This window comes from Lontra canadensis, unplaced genomic scaffold (genome assembly GCF_010015895.1).
Source record: "Lontra canadensis isolate GAN:19392208 unplaced genomic scaffold, GSC_riverotter_1.0 scaffold29, whole genome shotgun sequence".
Lineage (NCBI taxonomy): Eukaryota > Metazoa > Chordata > Mammalia > Carnivora > Mustelidae > Lontra > Lontra canadensis.
In genome coordinates, this window is record NW_022631023.1 from 12682742 (window position 1) to 12706160 (window position 23419).

General features: G+C 39.2%; 1 protein-coding gene across 3 annotated transcripts in view; it reads left to right on the forward strand.

Annotated features, from left to right (window-relative positions):
- SCAF4 (SR-related CTD associated factor 4) overlaps window positions 1–23419 on the forward strand; it is a 67275-nt gene that overhangs the window by 38145 nt on the left and 5711 nt on the right. For 2 of the 3 annotated variants that reach the window (XM_032865442.1, XM_032865443.1), the window contains exons 13-19: window positions 506–606; window positions 1016–1129; window positions 2459–2615; window positions 3834–3991; window positions 13001–13166; window positions 13255–13341; window positions 13561–13686. In XM_032865442.1, coding sequence (XP_032721333.1) covers window positions 506–606; window positions 1016–1129; window positions 2459–2615; window positions 3834–3991; window positions 13001–13166; window positions 13255–13341; window positions 13561–13686 — 909 coding nt within the window. Of the gene's footprint in view, window positions 1–505; window positions 607–1015; window positions 1130–2458; window positions 2616–3833; window positions 3992–13000; window positions 13167–13254; window positions 13342–13494; window positions 13687–23419 lie in introns of all 3 variants that reach the window. The other variant, XM_032865440.1, reaches the window with a different exon arrangement.

Genomic DNA, 23419 nt, shown 5'->3' on the forward strand with positions numbered 1-23419 from the left:
TCATGGTGTAAGTTTGTAGTTACTGTTGAAATTTTTATTTATACTACAAGTAGGGCATGTGTAGAGCTTCTGATTGGGAGATTTTACCTAGGATACAACATAAGAGAAAAACCATTCATGTATACTCAATAGTCAGGAAGAGACAGCTGTGTTAGTGGACAAAAACAGCTGGACTGTTTGTTGATCGAAAGAGTTAGGATTGGGTCTTCTGCTCACTTGCCAAGGGTGGCCTTGGACCAGTTATTGTACCTCTGGCCCCAGTTTAGATATGTCCACAAAAGGGCCAGATTTTTTTCAACTCTTATGTTGTTCAGCTATCCTATTCCATTTTTGGAAGTACTACCATAATTTTCTAGGATATTTTTGGATGTGTATGGGATTTGCTACTTAATCTTATGGTATCATGTGACTTGTGCATCTTTTTATAACGATTTTATTGTAGAAAAGTACAGTGCTGCTCATTATCAAAATATGTATATTTTTATGATTATAATTTTATTTTAAGTTTGTAGTACTACACTCTGGGTGGGACAGCTGGACAAAAGGACTACTCAACAAGATGTTGCCAGTCTCTTAGAAGAGTTCGGTCCAATTGAATCAATTAATGTGAGTGTTTATTAAATTATGTAATGATTGACAGGTGTGATTAATGTCATAGGACTTGAGACCCAAGTCAAAATTTGCCCAGCTTTGTAGATGTGGCTAGTGTTAAGTGTTAAGTCCAGTTTAGCACTCTCTGCATTTAACCACAGTTCTTAGATAACCCAAGTTTGAGACCCTTTTCTACAAAAATTATATTAACAAAGCTTGGAGAACTGTAAGTTCATTATAAGCTGGCAGCTGAGACCAAACTTGAATTGCCAGTTTATGATACCTTAACCTCAGATTATAGAACCTGGCTTCATGGGATGGGAAGGGGTCAGGGGAATTGGGGTTATTGGAATTGGTTATTTAGTATTTATTTAATTTTGTTGCTCTTTTATTTTATTTTATTTTATTAAATATCTTGGAGCAGATGATTCCTCCCAGAGGTTGTGCCTATATTGTTATGGTTCATAGGCAAGATGCCTATCGTGCCCTGCAGAAACTGAGCCGAGGAAACTATAAAGTAAACCAGAAATCCATAAAGGTACGGTTTTTATACCTTGTAGTTCATTTTTTTTTAAATTTAATACATAACATTACTTGGCTTTTTAAAAACTAATTTTGGACACTGAAGCATTTCCTATATATCTTTTTAAAGAGCTTATCTCCTAAATATTAACATAAAATTTTAAATGTTAGGTTCATGTGGAATTCATCAAGGTATTTTTTAATTAATTGGTGCTTTAAATATAATTTCATTTTGTCATTCAAGATATTTTGGATTTATACATTTTTAAAATATTTTTCTAAATATTATACATTTAAAAAAAATTTTTTTTTAAGTTTTACTTATTTTGAGCACCTGGGTGGTTTCAGTCTGTTAAATGTCTTCCTTTAGCTTAGGTCCCGCATTGGGCTCCTTCCTTGGTGAGGAGCCTGCTTCTCCCTCTGCCTGCCACTCCCCCTGCTTCTGTTTTTTCTCTCTCTGACAAATAAAATCTTTTTAAAAAAAAAAAGTTTTATTCTAGTAATCTCTGTACCCAACATGGGGCTTGAACTTAAGACCCCAAGATCAAGATTTACTTGGTCTTCTGAATGAGCCATCCTGGTGCCTCTGAATTTTACACATTTTTAAAGTTTGCTATCTCATCCTTAGAATACTAACTATTAAAAATATTCAACATATTCAACAGTCGGGGCACCTGGGTGGCTTAGTGGGTTAAAGCCTCTGCCTTCGGCACAGTCATGATTCCAGCATCCTGGGATAGAGCCCCGCATCGGGCTCTCTGCTCGGTAGAAAGCCTGCTTCCCTCTCTCTCTCTAGAGACTCTCTCTGCCTACTTGTGATCTCTGTCAAATAAATAAACAAAAATCTTTAAAAAAAAAAAAAAATTCAACAGAGAGGAAAAGATGTAGGTACATGGGTATTCTTCCTGTAAGGGGCCAGCGTCAGCATTTCCTTAGTGTCATAACAGTCTACCCTTTGACTGCACTACAAAAGGATTTTGTCTAATGTGGAATAATTCCAAGGTACCCAAGACTTTGGAAAGTGGTCCCAGTGCAGGGAACTTCATTCAACCTTCCCTGCTAAACACTGTTTTCGTTTTCTCTAAGTTTTATGTTGGCTAAATTGAGAAGTGAGTGGTTCAAAGAGTGGATAAGGAGGCAATGCCAGTTAAATTTGCATAAAGTGGGAGAAAATGTTAACCAGTTTCCTGTCATCAAATTGAAATCTGTGGATAGCAAGGCCAGATTATTCCCCTTTTGCCCCCAAGTTTGAGTGACTAGAAATTCGAGAAACAGTTAATTCTCAAAATTGACCTTCTTTTCCCTTTCTTTCTTTCTTTTTATACTTTGACTAATGGTGATACAGATTGCCTGGGCTTTAAACAAAGGAATAAAGGCAGATTATAAGCAGTATTGGGATGTAGAACTGGGTGTTACTTATATTCCGTGGGACAAAGTCAAGCCTGAAGAACTGGAGAGTTTTTGTGAAGGAGGAATGTTGGACAGTGATACACTTAATCCAGGTAAAACAGTATTTAATTTCTTTTAAAATTCATCTGTTTTCTTGACTGTACATATGAAAAATGTTTTTTCACAGTAGGAAGTGATTTTTGAGATTTTTCAAGTACCCTCTATGTGCTAATCTCTCCATAATAAACTGAGGAAGGAGTGGTAGATAAGACAGATGTGGTCTTTACTCTTAAGGCAACTTCTGTTTAGTGGGACAGATTGAGACATAAATGAAATAATATTGATTGTGGGGTTAAATCATTAATTACAGTATAAGTAGATCGTAATGGAATTTTTCACTGTGAAAACCTAATGGATCAAATGAGTCTTAAACTGAACATTACTGGTATTATGTTTTAATCCAGTGCTTCATAGTAATTTCTTTGAAAACATTTAAATGTCCAGAGAAACAGTCGAAAGTAAACATATAAGACAAGGAGGTATAGTTACCTGTGCGATGAGCATTAAAAATGCCAGATTGACAGTAGGATTACACTGGGGGAAATAGCCTCAGGTGTGGGCATGAGCTGGAGATTGCTAGGTAACTGGACGAGGTGGAGTGCGGGGTGCTGTGGCAAAATAGAAGTAAGTGATTAAAGGAGTTTGAAGCAAGTGGAATTGGTTTGAAAGCCAAAAAGAGGTGAAACCATGCTGGGCCATTCCCATACCTTGACCTTGTTTCCTGCAGTGCATGGTGCCTTCACTTTAGGGTAGAGCTAGGTTTCTGTTCAGGCAAATAGGTATCAGGGCATGACTGTGTGCCAGGCATTCTGGTCTGGGTAAAAAGAATCTTGCTCCTCCCTCCTGGGACCTTTACTACAGACAGTACGCTATTATGGTCAAGAACATAGACCATATAGCCAAATGTGTGTATGTTGAATCCCTCCTCTGCCACTTAGCAGTATCTGACCTTGTTTTCCTTAATTTCCAAATTGTTTTTCTCATTTATAAAATGAGAATAATAATGGAGCCTACTTACAGATGGTTATGAGAATTCACTGAATTAATACATATTACTTAGAACTGTGTCTGAGACACAACTGGCATTCTTTTGCATGTTTTTTATTGTTGTTTTCATTCGCTTAGTATTTATAAGATTAGCATAGGCATTTCCTTAATAATCATACTGCTGAATTTTTTATATAATCAGCATTTTAAAAATGATTTCTGTATTTAAAGCTATAAACTGAAAATGGCAAACTTATATTGTTAAATTTCTTTAATTCTTATAGATTGGAAAGGAATCCCCAAGAAGCATGAAAATGAAGTTGCTCAAAATGGAGGGGCAGAAACCTCACATACAGAACCAGTATCACCCATACCTAAACCTTTACCAGTGCCTGTCCCTCCTATTCCTGTCCCCGCACCTATAACAGTGCCACCTCCACAGGTAAGAATATTTGGAGCACTATTTAAACTTGTGTCTGAAAGATAAACCTTTCTAAATCTTATTTATTTAGATGTATGTCTAGATTAATGTTCAAAGACATGAATGAATCCATAGATGTTCATATTCATATTTTCGTATGTCGGACCTCCTTTTTATAAACTCTAATACATTCTCTATAAACACCAACAAAATCAAAGTAAATTCATATTGCCTGACACCTGTCTAGATTATTAAGTGTCTTTATAATGTTTCAGGCTTGAGATCCAAACCTAATAGCATTTTACATTCTGTTTCCTCTTGTTTTCCTTTATTGCATCTTTATTCTTTGGAGACTTCATGATCTGAGGGAACTTAAAGTATATATCCCAACAAGCATCTGCTTTGAGGGAAAGAGGGTTTCTCAATTTTCAAATTGTGTGGTGCTATCATGACATTTTTTAATGGATCAGTTATTGAATAAATTGAGGTCCACTTAAAATGAAAGCATATTCTTAAATGTCTGCTGTCTGATCACTTAGTGCATTACTTCAGAGGAGAGAATCTGAATTCTAACAGAACGCAGTTTGAATCCCAGCTCCATTGTTTGTTCTTCACAATGTAACTTTGGACAAGTCACCTAATTTAAGCTTTAATTTCCTATCTGTAAATGTGCAAATTCCCTTTCTTGGCTTTGGCTCTGGTGTTCTTCCTAGGTCAGAGTTGTTTTGAGGATTAAATGACATAATGTATATTAAATACTCAGCGTGTTTCCTGTACCTTTTTCAGTTGCTCACATTAAATCAGATAAATCTGAACTATCAAAAAACTATCACCTAGCCTTTTTTTTCATTAACATATATTATTTGTTTTAGCGGTACGGGTCTGTGATTCGTTAGTCTTAACACAATTCACAGTGCTCATCATAGCACATACCCTTCCCAAAGTCCTTCACCCAGCCACCCTATTCCTCTCACCCCCTCTCCCCTCCAGTAACCCTCAGTTTGTTTCCTGAGATTGAGTCTCTTATGGTTTGTCTCCCTCTGTTTTTTTTCTCATTTTTTTCCTCCCTTCCCCTATGATCCTGTCTTGTTCTCAAATTCCTCCTGTCAGTGAGATCATATGATAATTGTCTTTGTCTGATTGACTTACTCGCTTAGCATACATAATACCCTCTAGTTCCATCCACCTCCTCGCAAATGGCGAAATTTGGGGGGGTGGGTTTTGATGGCTACATAACATTCTTGTGTGTGTGTATGTATGTATATACACACCACATCTTCTTTATCTGTTCATCTGTTGCTGGACATCTGGGCTCTTGCCATAGTTCGGCTATTGTGGACATTGCTGCTATTAATGTTGGGGTGCACGTGCGCCTTTAGATCACTACATTTGTACTTTTGGGGTAAATACCCAGTAGTGCAATTCCTGGGTCATAGGGTAGCTCTATTTTCAACTTTTTGAGGAACTTCCATACTGTTTTCCAGAGTGACTACACCAGTTTGCGTTCCCACCAACAGTATGAGAGTTCCCCTTTCTCTTCATCCTCACCAGCACCTGTCATTTCCTGACCTAACTAATTTTAGCCATTCTGATTGGTGTGAGGTGGTATCGCACGGTGGTTTTGTATTTCCCTGATGCCGAGTGATGTTGAGCACTTTTTCATGTGTCTGTTGGACATTTGGATGTCTTTACCAAAATGTCTGTTCGTGGGGCGCCTGGGTGGCTCAGTGGGTTAAAGACTCTGCCTTGGCTCGGGTCATGATCTTGGGGTCCTGGGATTGAGCCCCACATCGGGGACTCAGCTCATCGGGGAGTCTGCTTCCCCCCTCTCTCTGCCTGCCTCTCTGCCTACTTGTGATCTCTTTCAAATAAATAAAATCTTTAAAAAAAAAAATGTCTGTTCGTGTATTCTGCCTATTTCTTGATTGGATTATTTGTTCCTTGGGTGTTGAGTTTTTAAGTTCCTTATAGATTTTCAGTACTAGCCCTTATATGATATGTCATTTGCAAATATTTTCTCCCATTTTGTTGGTTGTCTTTTGTGTTTTGTTGACTGTTTCCTCTGCTGTGCAAAAGCGTTTTATCTTGATGAAGTTCCAATAGTGCATTTTTGCCCTTGCTTCCCTTGCCTTAAGCAGTGTTTCTAGGAAGAAGTTGCTGAGGTCGAGGAGGTTGCTGCCTGCCTCAAGGATTTTGATGGACTCCTGTCTCAAATTTAGGTCTTGCATCCATTTTGAGTCTATTTTTGTGTGTGGTGTAAGGAAATGGTCCAGTTTCATTCTTCTGCGTGTGGCTGTCCAATTTTCCCAACACCATTTGTTGAAGAGACCGTCTTTTTTCCATTAGATATTCTTTCCTGTTTTGTCGAAGATTAGTTGAGCATATTGTTGTGGGTCCATTTCTGAATTCTCTGTTTTGTTCCATTGATCTGTGTCTGTTTTTGTGACAGTACCATGCTGTCTTGATGATCACAGCTTTGTAATAGAGCTTGAAGTCCAGAATTGTGATGCCCCCAGCTTTGGTTTTCTTTTTCAACATTCCTCTGGCTATTCAGGGTGTTTTCTGATATCATACAAATTTTAGGATTATTTGTTCCATTTCTTTAAAAAAAGTTGATGGTATTTTGATAGCGATTGTCTTAAATGTGTAATAGATTGCTCTAGGTGGCATAGACGTTTTCACAATATTTGTTCTTCCAATCCATGAGCATGGAACGTTTTTCCATTCCTTTGTGTTTTCCTCAATTTCTTTCATGAGTATTCTGTACTTTTCTGAGTACAGATTCTTTGCCTCTTTGGTTAGATTTATCCCTAGGTATCTTACGGTTTGGGGTGCAATTGTAAATGGGATTGACTCCTTTAATTTCTCTGTCTTATTGGTGTATAGAAATGGCAACTGATTTCTGTGTGTTGATTTTCTATCCTGACACTTACTGAATTCCTTTATGAGTTCTAGCAGTTTTGGGGTGGAGTCTTTTGGGTTTTCCACATAAAGTATCATATCGTCGGCAAAGAGTGAGAGTTTGACTTCATCTTTGCCTATTAGGATGCCTTTTATTTCTTTTTGTTGTCTGATTGCCTAGGCTAGGACTTCTCGTACTATGTTGAATAGCAGTGGTGATAGTGGACATCCCTGCTGTGTTCCTGACTTTAGGGGAAAAGCTCAGTTTTTCCCCAATGAGAATGATACTTGCTGTGGATTTTTCATAGATGGCTTTTATGATATTGAGGTACATACCCTCTATCCCTACTCTGTGAAGAGTTTTGATAACAGAGGATGCTGTACTTTGTCAAATGCTTTTTCTGCATCTACTGAGAGTATCATATGGTTCTTTTTATTTTATTAATGTATTGTATCACAGTGATTGATTGCTGTGAATGTTGAACCAACCTTGTAGCCCAGGAAAAAAATCCCACTTGGTTGTGGTGACTGATCCTTTTACTGTACTGTTGGATCCTGTTGGCTAGTATTTTGGTGAGAATTTTTGCATCCATGTTCATCAGGGATATTGTCTGTAATTCTCCTTTTTGATAGGGTCTTTGTTGGTTTTGGGATCAGTGTTATGTTGGCCTCATAGAATGAGTTTGGAAGTCTTCCTTCCATTTCTATATTTTGGAACAGTTTTGGGAGAATAGGTATTAATTCTATAAATGTTTGGTAGAATTCCCCTGGGAAGCCATCTGGCCCTAGGCTCTTGTTTGTTGGGATTTTTGATGACTGCTTCAATCTCCTTATTGGTTATGGGTCTGTTCAGGTTTTCTATTTCTTCCTGGTTCAGTTTTGGTAGTTTATACATCTCTAGGAATGTATTCATTTCTTCCAGATTGTCTAATTTGTTGGCATATAGTTGCTCATTACATGTTCTTATAATTGTTTGTATTTCTTCGGTGTTGGTTGTGATCTCCTCTTTCATTCATGATTTTATTAATTTGGGTCGTATCTTCCTAATTCCTAGTTTTGTCCTCCTAGTTTTGTCAATCTGTTCTACTGTTACTTTGGTTTCTATTTCATTGATTTCTGCTCTCGTCTTTTTTATTCTTCTGTTGGGTTTACGCTTTACTTGCTGTTCTTTCTCCAGCTCCTTTAGGTGTAGGGTTTGTTGCGTATTTGAGACCTTGTTTCTTGAGTCAGGTTTGTATTACTATATACTTTCCTCTTAGGACCACCTTTGCTGCATCCCAAAGATTTTGAACAGTTGTGTTTCCATTTTCATTTGTTTCCATGAATTTTTTTTTAATTATTTCTTAATTTCCTGGTTGACCCATTCATTCTTTAGTAGGATGCTCATTAGCATCCATGTATTTGAGTTCTTTCCACCTTTTCTCTTGTGATTAAGCTCTAGTTTCAAAGTATTGTGGCCTGAAAATATGCAGGGAATGATTCCAGTCTTTTGGTACCAATTGAGACCTGATTTGTGACCCAGGATATGATCTATTCTGGAGAATGTTCCACGTGCATAAGAGAAAAATATGTATTCTCTTGCTTTGGGGATGGAACGTTCTGAATATATCTGTGAAGTCCATCTTGTCCAGTGTGTCATTTAAAACATTTATTTCTGGGGCGCCTGGGTGGCTCAGTGGGTTAAGCCTCTGCCTTTGGCTCAGGTCATGATCCCAGGGTCCTGGAATCGAGCCCCGCGTCAGGCTCTCTGCTCGGCATGGAGCCTGCTTCCTGCCTGCCTCTCTGCCTACTTGTGATCTGTTTGTCAAATAAATAAATAAAATCTTTTAAAAATAAATAAATAAATAAAAATAAAACATTTATTTCCTTGTTGATCTTTTGCTTGGATGATCTGTCCATTTCAGTGAGGGGTTTGTTAAAGTCCCCTACTATTATGGTATTATTGTTGATGTGTTTTTTTGATTCTGTTATTAATTGGGTTTTATAATTGGCTGCTCCCTTGTTAGGGGCATAGATATTTAAAATTGTTAGATCTTCTTGTTGGATAGACCCTTTAAGTATGACATAGTGTTCTTTTTCATCTCTTTATTCTCTTTGATTTAAAATGTAATTCGTCTGATACAAGGATTGCCACCCCAGCTTTCTTTTGATGTCCATTAACATGGTAAATGGTTTCCCACCCCCTCACTTTAAATCTGGAGGTGTCTTTGGGTCTAAAATGAGTCTCTGGTAGACAGCGTATTGCTGGGTCTTGTTTTATCCAGTCCGACACTGTTTCTTTTGATTGGGGCATAAATGCTCATTCACGTTCAGGGTACCTGTTGAAAGGTATGAATTTCGTGCCATTGTATTGCCTGTAAGGTGACTTTTACTGTATATTGCCTCTGTTCCTTTCTGGTCTATCTTAACTTTTAGGCTCTCTCTTTGCTTAGAGGATCCCTTCCAATATTTCCTATAGGGCTGGTTTGGTGTTTGCAAATTCTTCTGGTTTTTGTTTGTCCTGGAGGCTTTTTATCTCTCCTTCGATTTTCAGTGACAGCCTAGCTGGATATAGTGTTTTTGGCTGCATATTTTTCTTATTTAGGACTCTGAATATATCATGCCAGTCCTTTCTGGCTTACCAGGTCCCTGTGGATAGGTCTGCTGCCAGTCTAATGTTTCTACCATTGTTGGTTACAGACATCTTCTGCCGAGCTACTTTTAGGATTTTCTCTTTGTCTCTGAGACTTGTGAGTTTCAATATTAGATGTCGGGGTGTTGACCTGTTTTGGTGGGGGATTCTCTGTGCCTCCTGGATTCTGATGCCTACCCTCTTCCCCTCTCTTTCTTCTTCTGGGATCCCAATTATTCTAATATTGTTCAGTCTTATGGTATCATTTATCTCTCAGATTCTCCCCTCGTGATCCAGTAGTCATTTATCTTTTTCTCAGCCTTATTCTCCACCATTTAGTCTTTTATATCACTAATTCTTCTGCCTCGTTTATCTTAGCAGTTAGAGCCTCCTGTTTTGATTACACATCATTAATAGCCTTTTTGATTTCGACTTGGTAGATTTTAGTTTTTTTATTTCTCCAGAAAGGGATTCTCTAGTATTTGCTATGCTTTTTTCAAGCCCAGCTAGTATCTTTATAATTGTCATTCTGAACTGTAGTTCCCACATCTTATTTGGTTTGTGGCAGTCAGTACTGCCTATTGTTCTTTTTTTTTTGAGGTGAGTTTTTCCATTTTGTCATTTTATCCAGAGAAGAACAGATGAATGAGAGAACAGAATGCCAAAAGTATAACAGTGACCCTAGAAAAAATATACAGTAAACAAATCAGAAGAGGCCCAAAACCGGGGGCGGGGGGGGGGGGGACAACGAAAGGAAAAGGGGATTTAAAAAAAGAATAAGAATATGATCAGGCTGGGGGCACCTGGGTGGCTCAGTGGGTTAAAGCCTCTGCCTTCAGCTCAGGTCATGATCCCAGGGTCCTGGGATTGAGCCCCACATCAGGCTCTCTGCTCTGCAGGGAGACTGCTTCCTCCTCTCTCTGCCTGCCTCTCTGCCTACTTGTGATCTCTCTCTGTCAAATAAATAAAATCTTTTTAGAAAAAAAGAAAAGAAACTGCCCAATCTTTAAAAAAAAAAAAAAGAATATCATCAGGCTGGTGAATGGAACAGAGCCACACTCTAGATTTTGGGTGTATTTTGGTCTTTTAGAAGAAACTGCCTCCCAAAATTTTAAAGAAAGAGAAACTTACATATATACACAAAAATAAGGGTAAATACAATGAAGGGACAGAATATGATTGTAAAGATGAAAATTTAAAAAGATTTTAAAAAAGGAATTGGTAAGAAACTGGTTTTTAAAAAAAAATTTTTTTTTAAAGAGAGAGAATGTGATCAGGCAGGAGACTAGAACAAAGCCATACACTAGATTTAGAGTATATTTTGGTCTGTTAGAAGAAACTGTATCCCAAAATTTTAAAGAAAGAAAAACTTTCATATATACCAAAAATAAGGTTAAATACAATGAAGGGATAGAATAGGACAGTAAAAGTGAAAACTAAAAAAATTTTTAAAATGAATTGATAAGGTGTTGGTTGAAAAGAAGAAAAATTTTTTTAAAATAAAATTTTAAAAATTAATTTGAAAGACTAAAGAATCATGGGGGAAAAAACCATGAATTCTGTATGCTGTATTCCCCTAGTGCTGGAGTTTTACAGTTTTCATTGATCAGTAAACTTGGTCTTGGCTGGATATTTTTGCTGATCTTCTGGGGGAGGGGCCTGTTGCAGTGATTTTTTTTTTTTTTTTTGGTCAGAAAGAGAGAGCACACAAGCAGTCAGGAGGGCAGAGGTAGAGAGAGAGGCAGGCTCCCAGCTGAGCAAGGAGGCCAGATTCGGGGCTCAATCCCAGGACCCTGGGATCATGACCTGAGCCGAAGGCAGCGGCTTAACCCACTGAGCCACCCAGGCATCCCTGTTGCAGTGATTCTTAAGTGTCTTTGCTTGAGGCGGAACTACACTGCTCTTGCCAGGGGCCTAGCTAAGTAATCTCCTCCTGTTTGCTCTCAGTAGCTTTTGTTCCCTGAAAGCTTTGCATACAGCTTTGGAGGATGAGAATGCAAATGGCGGCCTCCCAGTCTCTGGCCCCAGAGGAGCCAAGGTCTCGGGGCCCCACTCCTTTCACCAGGTTTGTGATGGAGCATTTCTGTCTCTGGCACATGACCCCATTTAGGGTTTCCAAACCCATCAGATTCCTGCAATGTGCTCCCATGCCGCTCCTCCTGGGGGAGGAAGGGGAATCTCCCCAGATCTGCCACTTGTTGCGTCCCTGCTCAAAGAGCAGTGGCCAGACTGTGCGTCAGATCATGGTTTATGGCAACCCCAAGCTGAGAGCCCCCTTCTTAGGTCCATCTCTGCAGCTGCTTCCCCACTTCAATACTTAGGGGCTCTGCCACACTCAGGCACCCCCGCTCTTTCTGTGACCCTGAGGGTCCTGGACTACACTACCCCAGCGAGTGTTCCACCCCCCCGCCTCCCCCACTTAGCCACTGGAGCAATATCCCTCAGTGGAGCAGACTTCTAAAAGTTCCAATTTTATGCTCCACTCTTCTGTCACTTGCCAGTAGCTGGTTGACAGAGGCTCCATCCCCCCACCCCCATGGTCTTTTCTTCCCAAATGTCGCCTTGGATTCACTTCTCCACACATCCTGCCTTCCAGAAAGTAATTGCTTTTCTGTTCATAGAATTGCTGGTATTCTTTCCTTTGCTCTCCTGTTGAGTCTGTAGGTGTTCAGAATGGTTTGGTAACTAGCTGAATTTCTGGGACCAGACAAAATTTAGATCTCCTACTCCTCTGCCATCTTGCTCCTCCCTTCAAGTACCTAGCCTTTTGATTTTCCCTCCCTAAGGAGAAAATTACATACTTTGATACATACTTAGCTGTGATATTTTGTACATGGGTTAAATTGGCAAACTCTTTAGCTGGTTTTTTGGATGTGTGCATTCAGCACAGGTTCTAAATAAGATTCAGTGTATATCACCACTCATTTAAAGAAACCTGACTAATCTGTTAAAGTTGATCATACTTTTTTGTTTGTTTTTTAATAATAGCTAACACTTGTTGGGTGTTTTGTAAAGTGACAGGCACTAGCACTTAAACATGTATTACCTTTTTAATCCCCTTAACTATGTGAGGTTGGCACTTTTTCATTTTACAGATAAGTAAACTGATGGCTAAAGATTGTAAATAGCTTACTCGGGATGATAGAGCTAGTTAGAAGTGGAGAGGGAACAGGCAGTTTGACTCCAGAACCTGGGATCTTAATCCCTGTAAATTGCCAGGTATCTTTTCTTAGAGTTGTATTTCTCACGTTTACCTATCTGCAACATGTCATATTCTATCAGAACACTAATAGATACTCGTGAGATAAAATGTGAATTTGCTGTCATAGAGTAGTGAACAAAAATTTGAATTGTCCTTTATAGTAGGTACTAATTACCACCTTAGATAAATTTGTTCACACAGTAAGCACAAGTTTAGAAAGAGCTTTTTCAACAAGATCTTTTCTTCATCTCTACTTAACTATATGGATGGGAAGGTGGCTAGATATGTGGCTTCATTCTTCTTTCTTTGTTTTTAGGTCCCGCCACATCAGCCGGGTCCTCCTGTAGTTGGTGCTCTCCAGCCACCCACTTTCACGCCTCCCTTGGGCATTCCCCCTCCGGGTTTTGGTCCTGGTGTTCCTCCTCCACCACCTCCTCCACCATTTTTGCGCCCAGGATTTAATCCGATGCATTTACCACCAGGTACACTGAGTTGTTTAAGAAGACATTTCTTTTTAGAGCCCAAAGTAAGGTGACACAACGTAAGTTGACATTATTTTTCTTATTCTAGGTTTTCTTCCTCCTGGACCCCCACCTCCTATAACTCCACCAGTATCCATTCCTCCTCCTCACACTCCTCCAATAAGCATCCCAAACTGTAAGCATGTTTTTCCTTTGTGTTCACTCGTCCTCTTGGAGTTGGGAGTAGGAGGGAGAATGGACCAGTAATAGGGTCTATAGTATGGCAAAAGAATGTTGACTGGGGAGATAATTATTCAGCTTCACATGTTGATGTAATTATATTCCTTAGCTACTATCGCTGGTATAAATGAAGACACTACAAAAGACTTATCTATTGGAAATCCCATTCCAACAGTGGTGTCTGGGGCTAGAGGAAACGCCGAGTCTGGTGACAGTGTGAAAATGTATGGCTCTGCCGTGCCACCTGCTGCACCCACGAATCTGCCCACCCCTCCTGTAACCCAGCCTGTTTCACTTCTTGGTAAGTTAATTTTTTTATCATTAGTTTTTTTTTCCCCACCCAAGTTAGGTGTCTTACTTTTTTTTTTTTTTTTAACAATGCTAATTTTGGTAAAATGTTTTCTGAGACTCGTACTTTTCTTTGAGGAAGATCTTCCTTTTAAATATGTACCCTTGGTCTTTACCAAGAGTAGCCCAAGAGACAAACCTCAAAGATGAAATCATGTTTGTTGTCCTGAATGAAAGTGTGGATTTGTACATCGTAATGTGGTGTAGGAAGGTAAACTAATCTCTGTGAGACGGAATTAGTAACAGAGTCCATGATTGATATAACGCCAGACATCCAGCGTTGTAAGAGCTAGCATTTTGACAACCCGGAATTTTTTCCTGTCTGGACCAGTTTTTATAAAATCCTGGGCTGTAATAATCTCTGTTGGCTATCAAAGAAATTATCTTTGATACATTGTAATAAAATGGCTTTATTGTCTGAGTGACAGTTGCACAGCCTGGGACAGTGTTTTCTCACCCCTTAGTTGCCTCTTGCTAGTTTATCTGTTGTACTCTTTACCCGCAGTTTTACTACTGCAATCAGGGGAAGTATGATTTAGATTGTTTCCATCTTTAAGAGGCTTTACCTTGCTTGCTTGAGTTATAAATGATTATTTCATATACTTGTTATAGTGACCATCTTTTAAATTAATACATTATTGTGTCTTGAAGTGGTTTTGCCAGGTATAATTAACACTTGATTCTCCTAATGGGTAGTTAATTCCTCCTTAGTATTATAACATTGTAGTCCTGTAACCCCTGTAATTGTAGTCCTGTAATTTTTCAGAAGTATATGTATGTGCACATACAAGCTTTCATAATCATAGCTTTTTTTAAGGAGAGAGCACCTTAGGTGCCTCTGAAATGTAGGACTGTGGAACATTAGTTTGTGATGCAGGACTTTTACTTTTCACCTACACCTTTCAGTGCTGTTGGAACTTTACTTTGTGCATATACTACATTTATAATAAAAATCAATTTGTTTTCAAATAGCATGCTGTCTTCTGCCCTCTCTAGTCTGAAAATAAACTTGATTTTTCAACTCCTTTAGTATACATACTGGGTAATGGTAAAAGAGCATTTAGGATTAAAATTTTGTCACCAGTAATGCAGCAGTAGTCATCATAACGATGGCAAATGGTTTGTTTAATGAGGAAGTTGCTTACAAGGTCTACGCCATAATGAAAATCGTGTAGTAGAAGGAACGTTGTTCTGGGAGCCAGGATACCTTAAAATCTTTGGATCTCAGTTTTGTTATGCATTTTATTTTTCATATTTGTAATAAGATGGTTGCATAAGAATCACAGAATCTGAGTTGGATAGTATTTTCTGATCAACCCCTTTCCTCCACCTCACACTGATTATGAATTCTGTTTGTAATGAAATTTCCGAGACTGGCATCCGTGGATATTAGGCCACCTGAGACTGTTTACAAAATGACATGCATTTGTGCTTTTTTTCTGGCGTTAGTAAATCCACTAAATGAAAGCTTTCTTCATCCCCAAGAGTTTAATAACCACTACTTTCAAACAACCTTGAAGACTAAGTAGACTGCCTCTGATTTAACATTAAGGTCCTGAAGACTCTGCCCTTTATTTGTTATCACTACTGAGGTGCCTAATTTAAACTCTGCATCCAACCTGTGAAACAAACTAAAGCACAGATCAAAAGTTGGTGAGCTTGAAAAACAAACTTAGAAAGTTAGGCAATGCTAGAAAAATAATTACATTTTTCGGCATTTATCATTGCCTGACACGCCTCTTTGTATGTCTTTTCCTTCTTCTCCCTCCCAAATACATACTAGAATAGAAATTCCATGAGAGAGGGACATTTGTTACTTGAGGATTTGGATAAATGGATGGTTTTCAATGTAGGGCTATTTATACTTTACCTCTGATGATGATCTTTGTAACTTTCAAAACAAAATTAAGAAATTGAAGGCTGTTCCAAATCTGGAAAGATCAAAATGTGACATAACATAAAAATGAAAACTGTTTTTGTTAAAATAAGTACTTCTAACTGAAATGCAGTAGTTTAGTTCCAGTCACGAGAAAGAAAGCCTTTCATGGTCCTTCAATTAGAAATCTTGAACAGAATATCCTCTAAATTTTGGCCTTTAAGAGAAAGGTCACATATGCAAATAAAGGAGAATTTATCCAAAAAAGGAATCATAGTTCCATCATTCTGATAAAGAAATGCAGTAATCACATGTAATACTGTAGCCCTGAAGGGTTGCTAATTAGGTTGGGATATTGTTGATGTTGACCAAGTAGTAGAATATTAGAACTAAGGTGCTTTCAACTTTCTTCTTGGTGCTCTAATGTTTTCTCTTACGCTAATAAAAAGAAATGCTGTGCTGTACCAGGAAACTTTAAGCCTATAAGGTGATATGAAACTCCAGTTTCTTCATTTGTTTTGGTTTTTTGTTGTTGTTGTTTTTTAAAAAGGTGGGGGAGGAATAAAAATGACACACCAGGTGTTGTGGTGATTCAATGGGCTTATGTATATAAAACGACTGACATGTGGGGCCTGCCACAGGGTAGGCCATCTGTGAATGGTGGGGGCTTATTTCAGGTAAGGAGTGTCCTAGGAGATACTTAAAATACCTAGATAAGATCTCTACTTTGTAATTCTAAAATTATATTACTTTAGCTATAGTTAGTTTTGAACTGTTCTGTTTGTTGGCAAAGGAAACGGGCTTTTTAAAAAAATGCACTTTGACATAGTTGCCTCCCTTATTTTCCTGGTAGATTAGACTGGGTCATAAGTTCACACATTTTCAAGTTCCATCACTTGGCCTACTGAGGGAAAGAGTTGGCCATAGTGGCATTTCGTTGAAATGGCATAATATGATGTATGTATTGTTCTCATTAATGATACACAGGTAGTTTTCTTACAAGGGAAGCTGAACCTATCCTCGGGACTTAACTGAGTTCTTGGATCTTAATTTCTGAAACATGGCAATAGTATTTTTAAAATAGCATGGGCCAAACAGCTGTTCGTCGCATCTCCCCAAATTCAGTAGTAAGGCCTGATTATACGGAGAGGAGGCAGTGCGGGGCTGCAAGGATTGGCTTGAAGAATTTTCTGAATGATCAAATTTAAGTGTGGCTGTTAGTGTGGAAGTGCTGACCAACCGTCTGTTTCTAGAGTTGGGCTGAGGTACCCCACACTCCCAAATTTGTAGAGAACTAGACCTCCATCTTGTAGAGATTCTGATCATTTTAGTGACATTCTGAGAATGCGAAGGTATATGATGCACAGTAATAATTCATTATCACCTAATTTTGAAGAAATCCCTTCTTTGTACGTCACACTCCAAAATAGCTAGTTAGGACGGTGGTGGTTTCAAAAAAGCTGTTGGTAGGGGTGTCGGTCGTTTAGGTGAAAGGGAATGTTAATGATAGCAAGTCAGTCTGTTCTCTTTACTGTACTAAGTGTATGTGCTCACTTTTCAAACACTTGTATCACATGTATCCCTTAATATGTGTAGCATATTTTTTATTAAAAAGTTCATTGTAAATGTGAAATTTGGGTTACTTTGGTGTTCCAGACAATAAAAAAATACACAAAAAAATGTTTGTTTGTGTTACATATCTCTGCTGTGTTACCAGTATGCCCAAAAATACCTTTTCAAGGAAAAATTACGCTAACTTGAACTCTTTCCTTCGGTGGAAAATTAAAGCCTTTTCTCTTGTCAGATACATTTATTTTCATTAATTGCTACTATGCAAATTCTCCCTAGTTTTATCACACTGCTATAGATGATGGCGAAATTTGTAAGTAAGAAATGGGTATTTCTAAGATTGCTTCCTACTTACTGGTAATTTTGGTTACCAAAGATCTAAAGCAGAAGTCACAAATGGGTGGCCTCCAGGCTGAATTGCTAGATCGTGGTATGACGCCCTTCATACTTGGTCTCTACACATCCCTGCATGAACTCAATAAGTATTTGAGTTGATGTTCCCAAATTTGGATGCTTCAAGAAATTAAGTGTACAGACTTGGTTTGGGAATTACATACGTGAATAACTGTGTTTGCTTTCATGCAATAGTTACGATCCTTGAAACTGCCTAGAAGATGAATAGTTTTACCATCACATTCAGTGATTACTTTAAAATTCATATTTGGTTTATGGTGATTTCACTTAGCTTGGATTTCTCTGCCCAGAATTTTAATTATTTTTATATTAGTAACTTTTAACATTTAAATTAGAACATTAGAGCACCAATCTAGTGTGAATAACGTTCAAAGAAAACCTGAAGAAATCCTAGAAAGTCATTTTTTTATGATAATATTTCATTTTTAATACAACTTTTATGTTTTAATGGTTTTTTTCTTACTGCGAACTTTGCTATAATATTTGGTTATTTTAAATTATAAGCTAGAGGGATCTATGAGGTGTTTGATTTGGTACCCCCAAAAAGCCTGTTGACTTTATCCTATAACGTGTTCTCTTTGAAAGCTTTAAAATACTGGAATTGGTACTCTAAATATTACATTGGTAATTATTTCACTAGTGTTACATAGTAGAAATGGTTCCCACATACTGGTCCCCTACCTTCAGTTTAGTATATAACATTGTTCAGTGGATACAGCAGATGCTTAATAGCTATTAATCCACAACAAATACTTGCCTTGGATATGAGTTGATGCATGAATACACTATATGTTCTCAGTAGGTGAAGTACTTGAATGAAACACACAGGGAAGGTCTTGTACAAAAATCTGAAAGCTGTATATCACTTTGTCTCCATGTCCCTCTGTGCTTCCTGGGCTATAGAACTCCAGCCTAAAGGGTCTCTCTTAAATTTAAATCTTTCGGACATATATCACTTTGGGTTTGAGGAAGGTGGGAGGGGCAGATACTCTGGGCTCTGAACTGATTTTAGTAGACAGTGATGTTGCTGTGAAGAATTTCAGGTAAGATTTTTTTCCAGCTAACATTGAATGTTGCAACTCTTAACTCCAAGTCAGAGCTGTTGTGCTTTGCCAGTTATACTAAAAGAGCAGTTTGTGTGCAAATTCTAGAAAGTGACTATAAATGAACTATGGGACATGGACCAGAGCCTATTGTACATTATTCTGCAAAAAGCCATGCAGTCACTTTTAAATAATCTGATTTCTCTTCATTTGAAATTCTGTTTTTCATGTATTGGATTTTATCAAAACATAATGTACCCCCATACTAAAAATGGATCCCCCTCTCAGTACACCTGCATTATGTATTATTGAAAACTCCGATTTCTCTTAAAGATCTCTTGTTAACATTCTGGGCACGATTTGATTTTGGCATAATACTGTCTAAAATGTGCTTTCTCTTTGAAAACTAGCTCCTTACTCTTTTGTTCTCCCCAGCTCCCAACATAGTAGCTGCTGTAAGAATTGCCTGGGAGTGTTTTCAAAATAGTTATGCTGTAAATGTTACTAAATGGTAAATCTAGGCAAAAGAAAGACATATATGGGTTGTGCCAGTATTCCCATTTTCTGAAGGTTTGGAATGAAAAAAAAGATATTTAGTGATTTTTTAAAAATTAAAAAATGCCTAGGGATTTTTGGTATTGGTGGGAGAGAGAAGGGTGGTTGATAATTTTTTTTCCTTGTGTGGGAAAGTTTCATTCTAGATTCATGCAAATGCCACAGTGACATTCATTTTATTGGGATCAGATCAAAAAAGGTGGAACCACAACTAGGAACAGAAAAGGAGGTTGTGAAAGAAAATTGCAGCCTTTCTGAAAATAAATTTCAGATCTTTGTAGGTAAACAGCGGAAAGACACTCCTTACCCTGGGGGAGAAACCTGGACTTAGAGCTTCTTCTCTTGCACCCCAAGAGAGATTTTCTGCTGATGAATTCAGTCATCACGACTTGCCACCACCATTCATTCGTACATTCAACATGTATTTCTGCAGTACTTAACTAGTGTGCCAGGCACCCTTCTGGGTACTAGAGATACCTGAATGAACAAGACAAAAGCCCGTCTTTGTAGAACTTCTGGTAGGGACACAGATAAAAGTAATAGTTTCACATGGACTGTGAAGAGTGAAGTAGAGAACACTTAGGGATTGGAGGAGTGTCACATGCGGTGTGCTCTTTTATTTATTTATTTTTTAAGATTTTATTTATTAGAGATCACAAGTAGAGAGGCAGAGAGAGGAGGAAGCAGGCTCCCTGCTGAGCAGAGAGCCCGATGTGGGGCTCGATCCCAGGACCGTGAGATCCGTGACCTGAGCTGAAGGCAGAGGCTTTGACCCTCTGAGCCACCCAGGCGCTCCAGCAATGTGCTCTTTTAAATGGGACAGCTCAGGAGGGCATCTAAGAAGGTAATTCATAGAGAAATGATGGGGAAGAGGCATAGACATAGAGAAAAGACATTTCATGTAGAGGGCCAAAAGGAGGCTAGGATTGAGAATGAATTCGGCTTATTCGAGGGACTCCAGCAAACTATTGTGGCTGGAGCGGGTAAGCAAAGGAAAGAGCAGCAGGCTCTCAGTTCAGAGAAGGTTGTCAAGGGCCTGGGTATGAGCGCAATGGGGAATGTTGTGGTCCTAATCCGATGTGTATTTTATAAAGGTAACAGCTGTTTCAGAGAAAGCAGACTACGGGAGTTGGTAAGAGTGGAAAGAAGACACCAGATGCTGTTGCAGTCGATGAGATGCAGGCTGACCACTTGCATCGGGGATGGTACAGTGGAGGAAATGAAGTGGTTGGACACTGAATTTCTTTTGAAGAGAGGGCCTCCTTGTTGCCTTATTAAATACAGGATGTGAGAGGAGGGAGTCAGGAATGAGTCTCTGACCTGAGCAATCAGTAGGGTATAATTTCTATTCCTGAGGTGGACCTATGTCGAGGAGGAGTGGGTTTGCAGAGAGGATATCAAGGTAAAATGGTGGGTATTTTAACTTTGAAATTGACGTGCAGATGGTAAGTAAACAACTTGGTGAGTAATGTCTAGGGATGTGATTTCAGGTATCGTCTACAAACACATCGGCAAAGCCACAGGAGCCTGTGAGAGGACTTGAGGGAATGTAGAGACCTAGAGGGATGAGCCCAGGAAATACTTAGCACCTAGCGCTTGAGAATACAGTACGGAGAACTAAGGCAGACATAGTTCCATATGCCAGGAACTCTTCTGAAGAGTTTGTCTGTATCCTTACAGCCCTAAGCAGTGGGTGCAGTTACCCCATTTTATAGATGAGGAGGCTGAAGCGTAAAGAGGACATACCCTGGCCAAGTCGACAGCTGCGGGCGGTGGGTCCAGAGCTGAAGCCAGCGTTGCTCCCCACGCCTGTGGTTTTAACCACTGTTCTGTTCAGCAGAGCGCACTGGAAGGTGCGGCCGGTGGGCTCGCAGGCAAAGTAGAGGGCTATTCTGGAAGCCAAGTAGACTCACGAGGAAGGCGGGGGGGATCAGCTATCGGTTGTGTTGATGGGTCAAGGAAGGACACTGGAGCTTGCTGCCTGGATTTAGCAAAATGAAGGCTCCTGGATAACCTTGGAAACACGGTTTTCTTGGAATGATGGATCCAAAAAGCACAATTACGAAGGGTCAGGAGAAAATGAGCTGAAGGAATGGGTACAGTGATTCTGGACATCACTGAGGGTTCTTGGTACATAGAGGAACAGTGAAATGGGGTCACAGTTGAAAGGAGATGCACGGAAAGGGAAGGCTTTTTTAATTTCTAAAAGATGGATGAAACTAAAGTATCTTTATTGGAAAATCAGCAGAGGGGAAGTTTTTGGTGCAAGAAAGAAGAGGTGTTTGCTGAGGGCATGCATGGGTTCAGGGTTCAAATAAAGAGCTTAGCCCTTGGAGCATAATGTTCTCAGAAGGAGTACTACGGATACAGGTAAACTGGTAGATGTGGTAGGTAGGTAGGTAATGAAAAAGTCTTCCAGTGACCTTTATTTTTTTCATGATAAACCCCAGTACATATATACAATATACGGTTTTCATTATAATGGTTTCCATTATAAACCATATAGTGGAATAGTACTTGGTAATTTTTTTAAAAATGAAGCCCTTAAACATGCTACAAGATAGGTGAATCTTAACAAGATAGACTAAGTGAAAGGAGCCAGTCCCAGAGGATCGCATATTGTTTGATTCCATTTATAGAAATGTCCAGAATAGGCAAATCTATAGAGACACAAACTGGAGTATGCGGTTGCCAGGGGGCAGGGAGTGGGGGACCAGAAATGGGGGGTGATAAGAGTGGGTTTTTTGAGGTGATGAAAATATCCTGAAGTTGATTGTGACAGTTTTCCAGCTCTGAATATACTACAAACCGTTGAGTTACAAACACTTGTGAGTGAATTATAAACAATGTGTATTTTATCTCACTGAATTTGTTATAAAACCTAAGAATAAGCAGAATTAAGGAGGAACAGGTGAATTAGATATCGAGGGAAATGAGAATGAAAACAGACTAGGAAAATGAGGATCACTAACCCATTAAGGAAGCACTTATGGTTTTAATTGTACACTTAAAATGAGACCAGTTGACGTCTTGGGGGTGGGATGCCCCCCAGCCCTGTCTGGGTACAGATTAGGTAAAAGTTGCATTCAAAACCATCAAGTCAAGGTTTTTCCAAGCCAGCTGTGGTGAGGGGGTACCATGGACTCTGAGGCAAGTTAAGGAAGGAAAGGTAAAGACAGTGAAGGGCACTGTGGGGGCCTGACCCTTGGGAGATCAAAAATTACTCCGAGAAGGGGATCGGGGAGTGGGGTGCTTGCAGATGAGAATTTGGAAGTAATACTGATATTTGTAACAAAAGGTCCAGGACTTGGAAGAAGCAGTGGTTTTGGTAGGACGAAGTACGAGATTGTTGGCAAAGAGGTAGAGCTGCCTTGCCTTTTTAGATGTTTCCCTCTCATCCTTTTCCTCCCTCCCCTTTTCACCTAGCAAGTCCTTGCTTTCCTTAAAGGATCCCCCGTGAATTTTCATCCTCTTCAAAAGCGTCCAGCTAACTGATGCATTTGGGTCACTCAGCACTTAATTCAAACTTCCAGTAATTTTATATGTTTCTCCTTGCCCTCCCTATCCCCCCTACAGTCCTTAGCAGAAAGCTGCCTGTAGGGCAGAAAGTGACTGTTTGTGTCCCTTATTTATGTTCTGGGATTTCAAGGTCCACATTGGGCTCCACCCATGATACCAGCTTCCTCTTCCTCGCTGCCCCTTTAGCCTTTAAACACCTGTTCTTTAAGTCACGTAATTCTGGACAGCTTTGCTCTAGATAGCAGTGTACCTCCCCTTTAATCTTGACTTTTTAATTGTAAAATGTCTGGTTTTTGACTCACAGGAATATTCACAGTTAAGTCTTGGTTATTTTGAGTTGAACTCAAGTGTATTTCTTAACACTTCTCAAATTTGAATATAGACATTTGGGGCTGTCCCTCTTCCTGCATTAAAATCTGCTGTATTAAAATTTTGGAGACTTTAAGGTAGTGTCTCCTGGGGTCTGAACTCTTCCCTTTCCTCACCTGAACTGAGGGTGACACTGGGACTTCTCTTACGAGCTCTAGGTATGCATACCAGTTTCTTCTGCACACACCCACCAGATCTAACCCAGTCTCCTCTAGCTCAGTGGAAATTTGTCCTCTCCCCCAAAACAGCTTCTCTTCTAAATTCCTGCACTGCGTTGGTGCTTCTGTCCACTCATTCAGACCAGAGAGCTGTGCTCTTCCTCTCTGTCCCCCCCTGTCTGG